Consider the following 16800-nt stretch of genomic DNA (forward strand, 5'->3'; position numbering starts at 1 on the left):
TGGTGTCTCAGGGATGGGTGTGTCTGCACCTGTGCCACACCCAGCCTCTGGCTCTCCTCCTCTGCCACCTGTCCCACACCCCTCCTGAGGTGCTCCACCTCACCAGTCCCAACATCCTTTCTTCCCGCCAGATTTACAAACTCACTCTCTGCTCCATGTTGACAAATACAGTGCTGTACACCCTAGCTATATATACTGTATGCACCCAAGACATTTGCATAGTACTGCAGTACGAGGGAAAACAATAACAGAATGCAGAATAAAGTGTTACAGTTACAGAGAAAGTGTAGTGCAGGTAGTTAATGAGGTAAATAACAAAGTAGGTGTTGAGAGGACAGTCCCCCTTATCGTACTAGAGAACTGTTCAATAGTCTTATAACGGCAGGGTAGAAGCTGCCCTTGAGCCTGCTGGTATGAAATTTTAGGCGTTTGTATCCTCTGCCTGCTGGGAAAGAGGAGAAGAGAGAATGTCCAACACGGACAGAGTCTTTGACAGCGTAACCTCCTGCAACCTCTGAGAGGGTTCGGATCTGTGAGTCCTTTCAACTTTGTTCCTGCCAGAAGTATGGACAGAGCCCACTGCTCCTGTGCTGTGCTGAGCCGAGATGAGCTCTGTGCACGACTCTCTGCGGTTTCTTGTGGCCGCATGCAGAGCAGTTGCCACACCTTGCCATTCTGCACCCAGGCAGAATGCTTTTGATGGGGCTTCAGTTTAAAAACTGGTAAGAGTCGATGGGGACAAGCCAAATTTCTCCAGCCTCCTGAGGAAGTAGAGGGGTTGGTCAGCTTTCTTGGTTGTGACATCAACAATTACGTGAATGTGTGAAGAACAGGCATACAGACTATGTGAAAGCAGGAAACGATCAGCAAAACTGGACTTCATTAGCTTCAGCAGAACAGTGTAGGCTGGACCTGTTCTGGTGGTGTACTGTTTACGTTCTCTTGTCTCTACATGACAATAAATTTCAGGAACACGTTGATGATTAAAAACTGAAGCAAGCAATGAATGACGAACAGCAGAATGAGATGCAGTTTCAGCATATTTTCAGGTCTTATCAATATCAGTTTGCATCGCCGTTTGGTCTTCAAAGGGATTATTTATCTTGCAGACTCAATACCACTCCCCCTTGATCTGTATCCACGTCTATGAAGTGAGCAGTTTGCTCTAGAATTGAACCTTGTGGGACACCACTACCCACTGATAACCACTCTGAAAAAAACTCCCGCTTTGCTGTGTTCTTGGAAAACAGCTAGCCTTCTGCTGTTCAGATCATGCATTTCTTGCAATTTTCATGTTATACCATTATGTAAAATAGCAGTGCACAGCAATGCAGCGGCTTCAGTAACAGTACCAGTTTTAAATCCTCAGATAATGTTTCAAAGTCCCCAGTCAGGGATTTCAGTCAACCAAAAGCTCCGCAAATGCAGCACATTGAATTCTTAGACAAACTCATTATCATCCACCCTAAGTTTCACTGCCATGAAGGTGGAAGCTACGCAGCATCTTTCCCCAAGCAGCAAGGCAGATCAATCCCTCTACCCACTAACCCACCACCACTACTGATTGAGATACAGTGCAGAATAGGCCCTTCCACCCCTTCAAGCCGCACTGGCCAGCAACCCCCCCCCCCCCAATTTAAAATTAGCCTCATTACGGGGCAATTTACAATGACCGATTAACCCACCAGCTGGTTCGTCTTTGGACTATGAGCATCTAGAGGAAACATGCACAGTCATGGGGAGAACGTACGGACAGCGGCAGTAACTGAACCTGGCTCGCTGGTACCATAAGGTGTTGTGCTAAACACACTACCGTCTTGCTCCAGCTTTTATCATTTCCTGTCAGAATCACCTCATGCACAGACAGTTCTCTGCCTAGCACCAGATTATGGACATCCAACCAATCAGAATCAGGTTCATTACCACCGGCATGTGACATGAAATTTGTGAACTTAGCAACAGCAGTTCAATGCAATACATAATATAGCAGGGAAAAAACAAAATAATAATAAATTACAGTATATGTATATCGAATAGATTTAAAATAGTGCAGAAAAACAGAAATACTACACATTGAAAAAGTGAGGTAGTGTCCAAGGGTTCAATGTCCATTTAGGAATCTGATGGCAGAGGGGAAGAAGCTGTTCCTGAATCACTGAGTGTGTGCTTTTAGGTTTCTGTATTTCCTTCCTGATGGTAGAAATGAGAAGGGGGCATGTCCTGGGTAATGGAGGACTTTAATGATGGATGTTGCCTTTCTGAGCACTGCTCTTTGAAGATGTCCTGGGTACTTTGTAGGCTAGTACCCAAGATGGAGCCGACTAAATTTACAACTCTCTGCAGCTTCTTTCAGTCCTGCGCAGTAGCCCCACTCCCCACACCCCACCCCCATATCAGATAGTGATGCATCCTGTCAGAATGCTCTCTGTGGTACATCTATAGAGGTTTTTGAGTGTATTTATTGACATACCAAATCTCTTCAAACTCTTAATGAAGTATAGCCGTTGTCTTGCCTTCTTTATAACTGCATCGATATGTTGGGACCAGGTTAGATCCTCAGAGATCTTAACACCCAGGAACCTGAAACTGCTCATTCTCTTCACCTCTGATCCCTCTATGAGGATTGGTATGTGTTCCTTCGTCTTACCCTTCCTGAAGTCCACAATCAGCTCTTTCATCTTACTGACGTTGAGTGCCAGGTTGTTGCTGCGACACCATTCCACTAGTTGGCATATCTCACTCCTGTACAACCTCTCGTCACCACCTGAGATGCAATTTCCCCCAGGATTAATAAAGTATGACTATGACTATGACTATGTATCATCAGCAAATTTCTAGATGGTATTTCAGCTATGCCTGGCCACACAGTCATGTGTATACAGAGAATAGGGCAGTGGGCTAAGCACACACTCCTGAGGTGCACTAGTGTTGATCGTCAGTGAGGAGGATAAGGTATCACCAATCCACACAGATTGTGGTCTTCCGGTTAGGAAGTCAAAGATCCAATTGCAGAGGGAGGTACAGAGGCCCAGGTTCTGTAACTTCTCAATCAGGATTGTGGAAATGATGGTATTAAATGCTGAGCTATAGTCAATGAATATCATCCTGACGTAGGTGTTTGTGTTGTCCAGGTGGTCTAAAGCTGTGCAGCGAGCCATTGAGATTGCATCTGCTGTCGACCTATTATGGCGATAGTCAAATTGCAATGGGTCCAGGTTCTTGCTGAGGCAGGAGTTCAGTCTAGTCATGACCAACCTCTCAAAGCATTTCATCACTGTATAAAAGCTATAGTTTTTTTTTTAATTTTGTTTTCTTTCTTATTGTGTACTTCTGGTTGCTCCTCAGATCCAGAGTAACAATTATTTTGTCCTCCTTTGTACTTGTGTACAGAAATGGCATTAAACAAAGTTGTATCTTGCCAGAGTTTCCCCAAAAGCACACAGCCATCAAACACTAAAATGAATATCAACTCCAGAAGGTTCTCTCTCTCCTGAGCCAATTCGTCAGAAAGACTCCCAACCGGGGGTTCGCAACCCGGGGTCCACGGACCCCTTGCTTAATGGCACAAAAAAAAAGTTGGGACCCCTGCCCCCAATGAAAGGAACTAATTGTGACTTGCTCAAAGACCATCACCAAACAAATTAAAAGGCCTATCATAAGAGGAACGTTTAATGACTCTAGACATCTACTCACTGGAATTTAAAAGAATGAAGGGGGATCCCATTGAAACCTATTGAATATTGAAAGGCCTGGATAGAGTGGATGCAGAGAGGATGTTTCCAATAGTTTGGGAGTCTAGCATCAGAATAGAGGGATGTCCATTTAGAACAGAAGTGAAGAGGAATTTCTTTAGCCAGAGGGTGGTGAATCTGTGGAACTCATTGCGACAGACAGCTGTGGAGGCCAAGTCGTGGAGTGTATTTAAAGCGGAGCTGATAGATTCCTGTTAAGACAGGGTGTGAAAGGTTACAGGAAGAAGGCAGGATAATAGCGTTTTGAGGAAAATAGATCAGTCATGATCAAATAGCGGAGCTGATGATCCAAATGACCTAATTCTACTCCAATGTCTTATAGAATATAGGCCTGCAGACTCTCTATACACCGGAGGTCAGGATCGAACTTGGGATTCTGGAATGTGGGATAGCAGTACTACCTATCTCTCGCTCTATCCATCCACCCTGAAGAGTCCTGGCCGGAAACATCGAGTGTTTATTCCCCTCCATAAATGTTGCCTCTCCTGCTGAGTTACTCCAGAGTTGTGCACGTTGCTCAAAATTTCCATCATCTGCAAATCCCATCCATCCATCAGTCTGTCTGTCCCGAAGAGCCTCGGCACAAATCGTTGACCATTATTCCCTTCCAAAGATGCTGCCTCACCTACCGAGCTCCTCCAGCATTTTGTAAGATTTCCTGCACCTGCAGAATCTCTTGTCTGTCTACCTATCGCTCTAACAGCTCTCTTTAACCTATGGATGGATCAGACTACGTAAATTCAGGGATCTTCAAGGTAATCCTATTGGACTGATTCCCTTTGCCCAATCTACCCCTCCCACACCCTCTGCAACTTCAAAACAATTCCTTTCATCCCTTTCCCAATTCAATCAAAGGGTCTTTGACCTGAAGTGATAGCTCTGCTTCTCTTTCCACAGATGCTACCCAACCCAATGATTCTGCAGCCTCCGGTGTCGGAGAAACTCCCCCGCCCCCTCTCCACAGTTCACCTCACTGAAACTGACACAGAATTCTCCATCCATCTTCCTTGAGCTTCTTAAAATCGTTTTTTTCTGCTTTTCTCCATTAGGGCTCACGGTTAACGCAACTCTATTACAGCTCAGGGCGTCAGAGTTCAGAGTTCAATTCCAGTGCTGTTTGTAAGGAATCTACACCTTCTCGCCATGAATGCTTGGCTTTTCTCCAGGTGCTCTGGTTTCTTCCCACAGTCCAAAAATATTAGTTGGTTAATTGGTCATTGTAAATTGCCCTGTGATGAAGCTAGTGTTAAATAGGTGAGTTGCTGGGCAGTGTACTTCTCTAAGTAAAGGAATTTCCCAAAGATTCCCTACATCCTTCTTTTATTTTAATCAAATTCTATGAAGCATATGCCTAACCTTTATTTTCCATTACCTTTTGGTGCTTTGATTTCTCATGAAATTACAAACACTCAGTAAGTTCACAAGTCCTTTAGTTAAGAATTGTTCTGTTGTACTAGAGTTCCGTGTGCAAACATTTCTTCCATTCCAACCTGGTTATCACCGCCCTATTATTTGTCCTCATTCAGTCAGGGCTCCTAGATTCAATACTGTTGTCCTCTGAAAGAATGATCTTTAACTTGCACGTCACGTAGTCGCTGCACTCGAAGTTTCATTGTACATTCAGTCTGATTCATCGTGACATTTATAACCAAGCAGCTTCAAAGGATCCACCACATATTTCAGAAATCTCATTTCCTCATTTCGAAGGACTTCCTCACAGTCCCAAATAACATATGGGCAACTAAATCAACCAGAACTATTTGGACGACCTAGACCCATCTTAAGTAACATCTTTGATCGGCCATCTTTGATCATATTGACCACGTTGGTTCTCCTTAACCAACTCAACTCTCCTTGCCTCATGTATTTTCCCTACATTATTCCTCTGTTTACATTCATAATCTACCCATCTATCCAATGAGCACAGCAGACAGAGGGGAACAGGTCCACATTATTTACTTGCATTTCCAGAAGGCGTTCGATAAGGTGCTGCATAAAAGACTTATCCATAAGATAAGGATGCATAGAGTTGGGGGGGGGGTGATGTATTAGCATGGATAGAGGATTGGGTAACTAACAGAAAGCAAAGACTTGGGATACATGGGTGTTATTCTGGTTGGCAATCAGTAGTGAGTGGTGTGTTGCAGGGGTCAGTGCTGGGCCCACAACTGTTCGCGATATACATTAACGATCTGGAAGAGAGGACCGAGTGTAGTGTATCTAAGTTTGCCGATGAAACTAAATTGAGTAGAAAAGCAAATTGTGCAGAGGATACGGAGAATCTGCAGAGGGATATAGATAGATTGAATGTGTGGGCAAGGGTCTGGCAGATGGAATACCTGTAACATCTTTGGAATATGGGAGAAAACCAGAACACCTGGAGGAAGCTCACTCGGTCACGGAAAAAAATGAACAAATTCCTTGTAGAGAACAGTGGGAATTGAACCCCAATCGTTGGCGCTATAAAGTGTTACGCGAACCGCTACACTATCGTGCTACCCAATCACGTGCTTCATCCTAATCTGTTTATTTTCAGATTGGCCAGCTTTCTGTTAGTACTGTTAAATTCATTGCGTTCAGCAGTCCTTTTTATTTCTGATGACCTGCCCATTGCAGTGTATGCGTCTCACTTCACATGATGAGTGTGCACCTAGTCCTCCCTCCTCAACACTGTTAACCTTGGGAGGCTTAAAGTTCAAAGTACATTTATTATCAAAGTACGTATACTACATACAACCATGAGATATGCCACAAAACCCAATAGAACATATTAAAAAAGACCATCAAAACCCCAATGTGCAGAAGAAAAACAAACCGTGCAAACAATAAAACAAGCAAGTCACATTCAGAACTGAAGTTCATGAAAGTGAGATCACAGCCACAAAGCCAGTCAACACTGGAGCTGATCTAGGAACCTGAAGCCTTTTGGCACAGCTGCTGTTCAGCGCGAAGACAAGCAAACCTCACTGAGCAACAAACTGAACACCATCCCTCGCGTCACAAAGCACATCATCAGCGGCAGATCACAAAGGAAAGGTCTAATAAGAGGTGTGATGAGGAGCATACAACTTGGATTCCACTTCCTTTTAGAAATGACATCATCTCTATTGGACCTTTGTTCAAAGTTCTTAGAATCAACGTCAACAGAAACATGACACAACCGCAACTCCACTATTCTCATTTTTCCTTGTCCCATCAGAAGACAAAGACTCGACCTTTGCAAATATCAACTCCTTCTGATCTCCCGTGTTGAATTTGACTGGATGAATAACAGTACCATATGCTTATTTTAGCAGTGACAGTGTTTCTGCCCTTGAGTGACATGTACAAAAAAACGTATTTTCTAAATCATGACGAGTAATTCACCCAGTCTCGAGACGCTTGAATGACTAACTGCAACAAGACTTTCGAAACAGTTTCGAAAAGTGAGCTTGTGCTGCACATAAGTTTCACTACAAGGTTTTGCCTGGTGAAGTCAGACTGGTAAACTTACCCACATAATAAGGGGTGTAGCAAGGAGTGGCTAGTGAATTATAGCTAGTAGTTTCTTTGGCAAAGCCGAAATCTGTTAGCTTTAGGACAGCGTTGGGTCGTTTGGAGGTGTACAACAGATTCTCTGGCTGAAACGAGAGAAAAAAATTAATTTAACCATGGAAATAGTTTAAAATCCAAGTCTCTTGTTGCATGTTGTTGATGTCTGAATGAAGCTAACCGCAATCAGGACACACCACAGGCCCATTCATAACCCAGAATAGGTGAAGGTCGCAAAACCAGAAGTGGGCGTTCGGACAGTTCAGAGAAAGCACTTTCACTTGTGATGGGATAGAGGCCAGAGCCGTGAGCAATGCCTCTGAATATCTTAGAAAAATCCACTTCCCCAGCCACTCTGAACCACGGTCTGCCGATTGGTTACAAAGAGGTGGTCACTGGACAGGTGTGATCTAACCCAGCCAGTGGCAGGTGAGAGAGGCGGAGGGGGCAGCGAACGAAATCGAGTTCAGGTAAACTAGCCACCAGCAGCGTCAGATCAGAGCTGATTTGAAAAGACTGCACTATTTTTAAATTTACAAATTGTAGTTTTCCTATTTTCCTCCAGATATGCTGTAGCTGTGAAAGGTAATATAATAGAAAGCCTTAATTCTCGCTTGTTCCATTACAATAATTAATGTGTCCATTTTCCCCTCAATTTAGGAATACTTATGGAGGCATCTTTCTCCCTGAACATCCTTTCAATGTTCTCAAACTCAAGGTAAATTTATTATCAAAGTATGTATATCTCACCATCTACTACCTTCAGAGTCATTACCTTGCAGGCATTTTCCAGGGATGGCATGGTGGCTCAGTGGTTAAATGCCTGCTACTGCCTGTATAGGAGTTTGTACGTTCTCCCCGCGACTTGTGGGTTTCCTCCAGATGCTCCAGTTTTCTTCCAAAGACCAAAGACATACCAGTTGGTAGGTTAATTGGTCATTGTAAATTGCCCTGTGATTAAGCTCGGGTTCAATCGGGGGATTGCTCAGCAGTGGCGGCTCAAAGGGCCGCACTGTATCTCAACGAATAAAGGAATACTAAGAAATACAATAGAACTTTTGGGATTGCTCTGAGAGCCAGCACACACTCGATGAGCTGAAGGCTTCCTTTTCCTCACAGGCATTTACCAGGGGTGGCACAGTAGCGTAGCAGTTAGCAGCAGAGGTTCCCAACCATAGACCAATGCTGTCAAGCAAGGGGTCTGTAGACCAAAGGTTGGGAAACCCAGTTCTCTATGTCATAAAGAGCTTGCACATTGTGTGCTTCTCAGTTTTTGTGAGGAGTTTGTCATTGAATGTCAGGGTAGTATATGGTGACACATATGGATATTGACAATAATTTTATTTTGAACTTTGAACTGAGAGAAGGATGAAAGCTGGATCCTGTTTTCCAACAAAAACCCTTAATAACAGATATGATATATTGTCACAGACGTTTAGTCTGGGAAAGGAGAGTCTAATACTACAGGGCACAGGTTTAAGAAGAGAAGGAGAAGAGCTAAAAGGTGATCCCAGAGGCAATTTTTGAGACATTTGAACAAGTACAGAGATAGGAAAGGTTTAGGGGAATGTGACCCAAATGTAGGAAAATGGGATTAACACAGATGGTTAACACAGAATCTTAACTACATTCTACAGAGGCGTGGTTGAGAGTGTGCTGACCTTTTGCATCACAACCTGGTACTCCAGCTGCAGTGCTGTCGACAAAAAAGCCTGGCAGAGGGTGGTGAGGGGAGCAGAGAAGGTTATTGGGGTCTCCCTACCTTCTGTCCAAGACCTCTTTCAGAGTCGATGCCTCCAGAAGACACGGTACATCATTAAAGACCCCTCATACCCTCTCCATGAACTGTTTGTTCTTCTACCATCAGGCAAACGTTACAGGAGCATCAAAACTAAAACCACAAGGCTACTAAACAGCTTCCTCCCACAGGCAGTCAGACTGCTAAATAGCTGCTCTACCTGACTCTGCTTTGGACACTTTTAACTTGCACTGGACACTTATAACTGATTTTAACTGATATGTGGCTGTTGTGTTTTACTACTTATTGTTATGTTTATTATTTAGAGTTGTGTTTGTTATGTTGTGATTGCACTGCTCCCGAGAAACGCTGTCTCATTCTGCCCTGCAGAGCCGATGTATGGTTAGAATGACAATAAAGTTTTTTTTTGAATCTTTGAATCTTTGAAATCTTGGTCAGTATGGATGAGTTGGGCTGAAGGGCCTGTTTCTCTGCAGATTAACTCTATGAATCTATAAAACTGTAGCAAAACCCTCTTTGCAACAAAGGACATCATTTTATTTGGCTCCCGTAACACTGGCATGATTACTTTTTACACTCACTGACCACTTAATGAGATACGTCCTGTACCTAATAAAGTGGCCACTCAGTCCTGGTGAACGGTCTCCACCCAAAATCTCGACTGTTTACTCTTCTCCACAGATGCTGCCTGACCTGCTGAGTTCCTCCAACAATTTTGTGTGTGGCCACTGAGTGTATGTCCGTGGTCTTCTGCTGCAGATGCCCATCCATTTCAAGGTTCGCTGTGTTGTGTGTTCAGAGATGCTCTTCTGCACACCGCCGTTATAACGTGCGATTATTTGAGTTACTGTCGCCTTCCTGTCAGCTTGAACCAGTCTGGCCATTCCCCTTTGACCTCTCTCATTAACAGGGCATGTTTGCCCACAGAACTGCTGCTCACTGGATTTTTTTTTGTTTTCACACCCTTCTCTGTAAACTCTAGAGACCATTGTGCATGAAAATCCCAGGAGATCAGCAGTTTCTGAGATACTCAAACCAACCTGTCTGGCACCAATAATCATTCAACGGTCAAAGTCAATTAGATCACATTTCTTCCCCTTTTTGATGCTTGGTCTGAAAAACAACTGAACACCTGACCACGTCTGCATGCTTCTATGCATTGAGTTGCTGCCACATGATTGGCTGATTAGATATTTACATTACGAGCAGGGCTACAGGTGTACCTAATAAAGTGGCCACTGAGTGTCAACTTTGAATTAGATTTTAGATAAGATTTGCAGTTTATGATTCAGAATTTTCATTTCCAACAAAAAAAAACAGGCTGCTCGAGGAATTTAGCAGGTCAAGCAGGATCTGTGGAGGCAAAGGAGAAATCAACATTATGGATTAAGACCCTGTTTCATGACATTTCATTAAATAGCTTCCAATAATATAAAAGAACACTGAATCTTTCTTTCTTACAGTAATTTTAGTCAGTCCATGTCCACCTCTACTGCCGTGATGAGGTCACACTTGGGCTGGAGGAGCAAAGCCTTATAAGACCATAAGACAAAGGAGCAGAAGGCGGCCATTCGGCCCATCAAGTCTGCTCCACCATTTTATCATGAGCTGATCCATTCTCACATTTAGTCCCACTCCCCCACCTTCTCACCATAACCTTTGATGCCCTGGCTACTCAGACACCTATCAAACTCTGCCTTAAATACACCCAATGACTTGGCCTCCACTGCCGCCCGTGGCAACAAATTCCATAGATTCACCACCCTCTGGCTAAAAAAATTTCTTCGCATCTCTGTTCTGAATGGGCGCCCTTCAATCCTTAAGTCATGCCCTCTCGTACTAGACTCCCCCATCATAGGAAACAACTTTGCCACATCCACTCTGTCCATGCCTTTCAACATTTGAAATGTTTCTATGAGGTCCCCCCTCATTCTTTTAAACTCCAAGGAATACAGTCCAAGAGCGGACAATCATTCCTCATATGTTAACCCTCTCATTCCCGGAATCATTCTAGTGAATCTTCTCTGTACTCTCTTCAACGTCAGCACATCCTTTCTTCAATAAGGAGACCAAAACTGCCCACAGTACTCCAAGTGAGGTCTCACCAGCGCCTTATAGAGCCTCAACATCACATCCCTGCTCCTATACTCTATTCCTCTAGAAATGAATGCCAACATTGCATTCGCCTACTTCACCACCAACTCAACCTGGAGGTTAACAAGGGTATCCTGTACGAGGACTTCCAAGTCCCGTTGCAGCTCAGAACTTTGAATTCTCTCCCCATTTAAATAATAGTCTGCCCGTTTATTTCTTTTGCCAAAGTGCATAACCATATACTTCCCAATATTGTATTTCATTTGCCACTTCTTTGCCCATTCTTCCAATCTATCCAAGTCTCTCTGCAGACTCTCTGTTTCCTCAGCACTACCGGTCCTTCTACCTATCTTTGTATTGTCAGCAAACTTAGCCACAAAGCCACCTATTCCATAATCCAAATTGTTGATGTACAACGTAAAAAGAAGTGGCCCCAACACGGACCCCTGTGGAACACCACTGGTAACCGGCAGCCAACCAGAATAGGATCCCTTAATTCCCACGCTCTGTTTCCTGCCAATCAGCCAATGCCCTATCCATGTATGTAACTTTCCCATAATTCCATTATCTCTTATCTTGTTAAGCAGCCTCATGTGTGGCACATTGTCAAAGGCCTTCTGAAAATCCAAATATACAACATCCACTGCATCTCCCTTGTCTAGCCTACTTGTAATTTCCTCAAAAAATTGTAATAGGTTTGTCAGGCAGGATTTTCCTTTAAGGAAACCATGCTGAGTTCTGCCTATCTTGTCATTTGCCTCCAGGTGCTCTGTAACCTCATCCTTGACAATCAACTCCAACAACTTCCCAACCACCGATGTCAAGCTAACAGATTAATAATTTTCTTTTTGCTTCCTTGCCCCCTTCTTAAACAGCAGAGTGATATTTGCAATCTTCCAGTCCTCTGGAACCATGCCAGAACCTATCGACTTTTGAAAGATCATCACTAATGCCTCCGCAATCTCCACAGCTACTTCCTTTAGAACACGAGGGTGCATTCCATCTGGTCCAGGAGATTTATCTACCTTTAGACTATTCAGTTTCCTGAGTACTTTCTCTGTCGTAATTGTGACTGTGCACACTTCTCTTCCCTGCCTCCCTTGAGTGTCCGGTATACTGCTGATATCTTCCTCAGTGAAGAGTGATGCAAAATACTCGTTCAGTTCCTCCGCCATCTCCTTATCTCCCATTACAATTTCTCCAGCATCATTTTCTATCGGTCCTATATCTACTCTCACCTGTCTTTTACTCTTTATATGCTTGAAAAAGCTTTTAGTATCCTCTTTGATTTTATTTGCTAGCTTCCTTTCATAGTTCATCTTTTCCCTCTTAATGACCTTCTTAGTTTCCTTTTGTAAGCTTTTAAAAACTTCCCAATCCTCTGTCTTCCCACTAATTTTTGCTTCCTTGTATGCCCTCTCCTTTGCTTTAACTTTGGCTTTGACTTCTCTTTTGTCAGCCACGGTTGCATCCTTTTTCCATTCGAAAATTTCTTCTTTTTTGGAATATATCTGTCTTGCATCTTCCTCACTTCTCGCATAAACTCCAGCCACTGATGCTCTGCCGTCCTTCCTGCTAGCGTCCCTTTCCAGTCAACTTTGGCCAGTTCCTCTCTCATGCCACTGTAATTTCCTTTACTCCACTGAAACACCAACACATCAGATTCCGGCTTCTCTTTTTCAAATTTCACTGTGAACTCAATCATGTTATGATCACTGCCTCCTAAGGGTTCCTTCACCTCAATCTCTCTAATCACCTCCGGTTCATTACACAATACCCAATCCAGTACAGCCGATCCCCTAGTGGGCTCAACAACAAGCTGTACTAAAAAGCCATCTCGCAGACATTCTACAAATTCTCTCTCTTGAGATCCAGTGCCGACCTAATTTTCCCAATCCACCCGCATGTTAAAATCCCCCACTATTATCAATACACTGCCCTTCTGACAAGCCTTTTCTATTTCCTGTTGTAATTTGTAGTCCACATCACTGCAGCTGTTTGGAGGCCTATATATAACTGCCATCGGGGTCCTTTTACCCCTGCGATTTCTTAGCTCAACCCATAAAGATTCTGCACCTTCCAATCCTATGTCACCTCTTTCTAATGATTTGATATCATTTCTTACCTATAAAGTCACGCCACCCCTTCTGCCTAACTGCCTATCCTTCCGATACACTTGGACGTTCAGCTCCCAGAGACGTGCATCCTTTAGCCACGTCTCAGTGATGGCCACAATATCATACCTGCCAATCTGCAGCTGTACGACAAGATCATCCACCTTATTCCTTATGCTGCATGCATTTAAGTATAACACCTTAAGACCAGTATTTGATACTTTTTGCTTTGATTGCACTGCAACTCATCCCAAAGGCTGCAAATTTGCCCATCATTTGCCTGTCTTTCCTGACATCTGTACTGCTCATTATCTTAGATTTATTTCTGTTTTCCCCTTCCTCTGCTCTATCATTCTGGTTCCCATCCCCCTGCCAAATTAGTTTAAACCCTCCCTAACAGCTCTATTAAACTTTCCCGCCAGGATATTGGTCCCCTTCAGGTTCAGGTGTAACCCGTCCATTTTGAACAGGTCATACTTCCCCCAGAAGAGATCCCAATTATCCAAGAATCTGAAGCCCTGCCCCCTACACCAGTCTGTCAGCCACGCATTCATCTGCCTGATCCTACTATTCTTGCCCTCGCTAGCACGTGGCACAAGTAGCAATCCCGAGATTATTATCCTGGAGGTCCTGCTTCTCAGCTTCCTTCCTAACTCCTGGAAATCTTTCTTCCGGACCTCCTCCCTTCTCCTATCTATGTCATTGGTACCAACATGTACCAAGACAACTGGCTGCTCGCCCTCTCCCTTCAGAATATTCTGGACCCGATCCGAGACATCCCATACCCTGGCACCTGGGAGGCAACACACCATGTGGGTATCTCTATCAGGCTCACAGAATCTCCTGTCCATTCCCTTGACTATGGAATCCCCTATGACTACCACATTCCTCTTCTCCCTCCTTCCCTCCTGCACAACAGCACCAGGCTCAGTGCCAGAAACCCGGTCACCGTGGGCGTCCCCTGTTAGGTCATCCCCCTCAACAGCATCTAGAACAAGATATGTGTTGCTGAGGGGGACAGCCACAGGGGTGCTCTCCACTATATTATATTCCTTCTGGGTAGCTTCCAATTGATGGCATGAACATCTATTTCTCGAACTTCTGGTAATTGCCCCCCACCCCTTCACCATTCCCCATTCCTGTTTCCCTCGCTCTTCTATCTTGTTACCGGCCCATCACCTCCCTCTGGGGCTCCTCCACCTTCCCTTTCATCCCTGATCCTCTACCTTCTCCTGTCAGATTCCGTGTCATCTCCTCCACCAATTAATTGCCCAGCTCTTTACGTCACCCCTCCCCTCTCCTGGTCCCCTTGTGCTCCTTTCTCCCCTCCTTCCACCTCTTGCTTTGACTTCTCATCTTTTTTTCCAGTCCTGAGGAAGGGTCTTGGACTAAAATGTCGACTGTTTCTATAGATGCTGCCTGACCTGCTGAGTTCCTCCTTGGATTTTGCCTTAGGTTTCCAACATCTGTAGGTTTTATTGTATTAGTAATTTTATATATTGCAATGTACTGAGGCTACAAAAAAAAAACAAATTTCATTGCATATGTGAGTGATGATAAACCTGATTCTGATATGGGTCTCTATTGTGGACTGAGAGTGGGAAGGGGGCAGAGACAAGGGAATCATTGTTGGGAAAAGGGGAAGAGAGAGGAGAGGGGAAGGGAGAGGGGAGGGGAAGGGAGAGGGGAAGGGAGAGGGGAGGGGAAGGGAGAGGGGAGGGGAAGGGAGAGGGGAGGGGAAGGGAGAGGAGAGGGGAAGGGAGAGGGGAGGGGAAGGGAGAGGGGAGGGGAGGGGATGGGAAAACACCAGAGAGACATTCTGTAATGATCAATAAACCAATCGTTTGGAATCAAATGACCTTGCTTAGTTTCTCAGGGCTGGGTGTCCCTGCATCAGCACTATCCCCGCTGCCCCTTGCACACCTTCTCTGCCACCTGTCCACACCCCTCCCGCGACACTCCACCCTCGCCCTTCCCAGCTTCCTTTGCTCCCGCCAGATTTACAAACTCACTTTCCCCTTCAAGTTGACAACAGTAGCACTGTGCAAATGCCTTAGGCATCCTAGCGACACATACGTGCCGAAGACTTTTGCACAGCACACATATGTCACTGTACGCTATCCCGAGATGTATTTGCTTGCGGGCATTCACACCAGAACAAAGAAATGCAACAGAATTAACAATTAAAATCACATACAAGGATTGAGAGAAGACAATGTGTGCAAATACAAAAATAAATTTTATCAAGAACACGAGCTGTAGAGTCCTTGAAAGCGGCCTTGAAACTGGCCGTTAATCGAAAGTGTTTCACAATTGCTGTAATCTTGCAACATGATGTCTAACACAGCATCACTTGACACAAGGTCAGTTTTGAAAGGAAAAGAAACTACATTTCCACATTCCATGGGGGTTTTGGAACTGTTCAATGATCTGGGATAAAATTAGCTCAATGGTGAAAGTTCAAAATAAAAGCAATATATTAAGATGAAGAACTAAATGGCTAAATTGCTCTGGGAAGTCAGTCACTTTGTAAAATGAAAAGAGTGCAGTGAAAAAATTTTATTTTTTTTTAAATCAAAGTACGTATACCGCATACAACCTTGTGATGTGCTTATTTGTAGGCGTTTACTGGAAAATAAAGAATAGCTAAAGGAAATATAAAAATTAAACAATCCGGGCACCACAACTCCATGCTTACCCCCAGCTCAATGTCCTCCAGCCTAGGCTAGAGAATGGGTCTGAATGCGGAGGGGAAGGGTGGAAGGAGTGGGGAATGTTATGGGAGAGCAGGGGGGGGCTGCAGGGTGGTAGTGTCAGGGGAGGTTTACAAAAGATGGTCGTTGACAGTTTGTCTCCAGAGATGGAAACAGAGAGATCAAGAAAGGGAAGAGAGGTGTCAGAGATGGACCAAGTGAATTGAAGGGCAGGGTGGAAGTTAGGGGGAAAGTTGATCAAGTTGATTTGCTCAGTATGGGTTGTGACGAGAATACACATAAATTAAGATGTTAGTTGTCCTGGGCTGGGACCAGTGGGATCAGCAGTTGGTCTGCCACCTGTCTTCAGGAGAAAGAGAGATAAGGAAAACAATGGAGCAGCATTTGGAGATGTTAATGAAGGGACGGGAGAGAGTAACGGAAGGAGAGTTGTCAAGATCGGCTCCCCCTTTGAACCCTGAACTGTTTGAAGTGATGGACAGGTGATACCCCAGCAGGGGGATAAAAAGGGACAGGTTCGCTAAGATGACACACACGACACCCCGAGGTAACGAGACCCTGGAAGCGGTGCGTCCTCACAAGTCGGTGGGAAGTTTTGGACGGCTGGTCACGGACCAAGCCATAGACGCTCAGGGTGGAAAGGCACGATCGGCGGGAACCTGGTGTGTGTCCACCCTTGCCTGGATGCCAGGTTCATCGCAGAGAAACGATCGTATCTGGAAATGGAGGGGGTCACGGTCGGTGACCTCAGATGACGTCACAAAGGGCTCGCCCGAAAGCTGACTGCGAAGGTCTGTGTGGAAGCCGTTTGAATATTCATTCGTTTTGCTCTCTCT

The 16800-nt window shown here is 44.5% G+C and overlaps 1 protein-coding gene across 1 annotated transcript in view; it reads right to left on the reverse strand.

Moving 5' to 3' along the window:
• Positions 1-16800, reverse strand: part of LOC134355386 (MAP kinase-activated protein kinase 2) — a 234005-nt gene that overhangs the window by 27696 nt on the left and 189509 nt on the right. Inside the window, exon 5 of the mRNA XM_063065184.1 lies at positions 7246-7372. Within this exon, the coding sequence (XP_062921254.1) occupies positions 7246-7372 (127 nt within the window). The remainder of the gene's footprint in view (positions 1-7245; positions 7373-16800) is intronic.

This window comes from Mobula hypostoma, chromosome 13 (genome assembly GCF_963921235.1).
Source record: "Mobula hypostoma chromosome 13, sMobHyp1.1, whole genome shotgun sequence".
Classification (NCBI taxonomy): Eukaryota; Metazoa; Chordata; class Chondrichthyes; order Myliobatiformes; family Myliobatidae; genus Mobula; species Mobula hypostoma.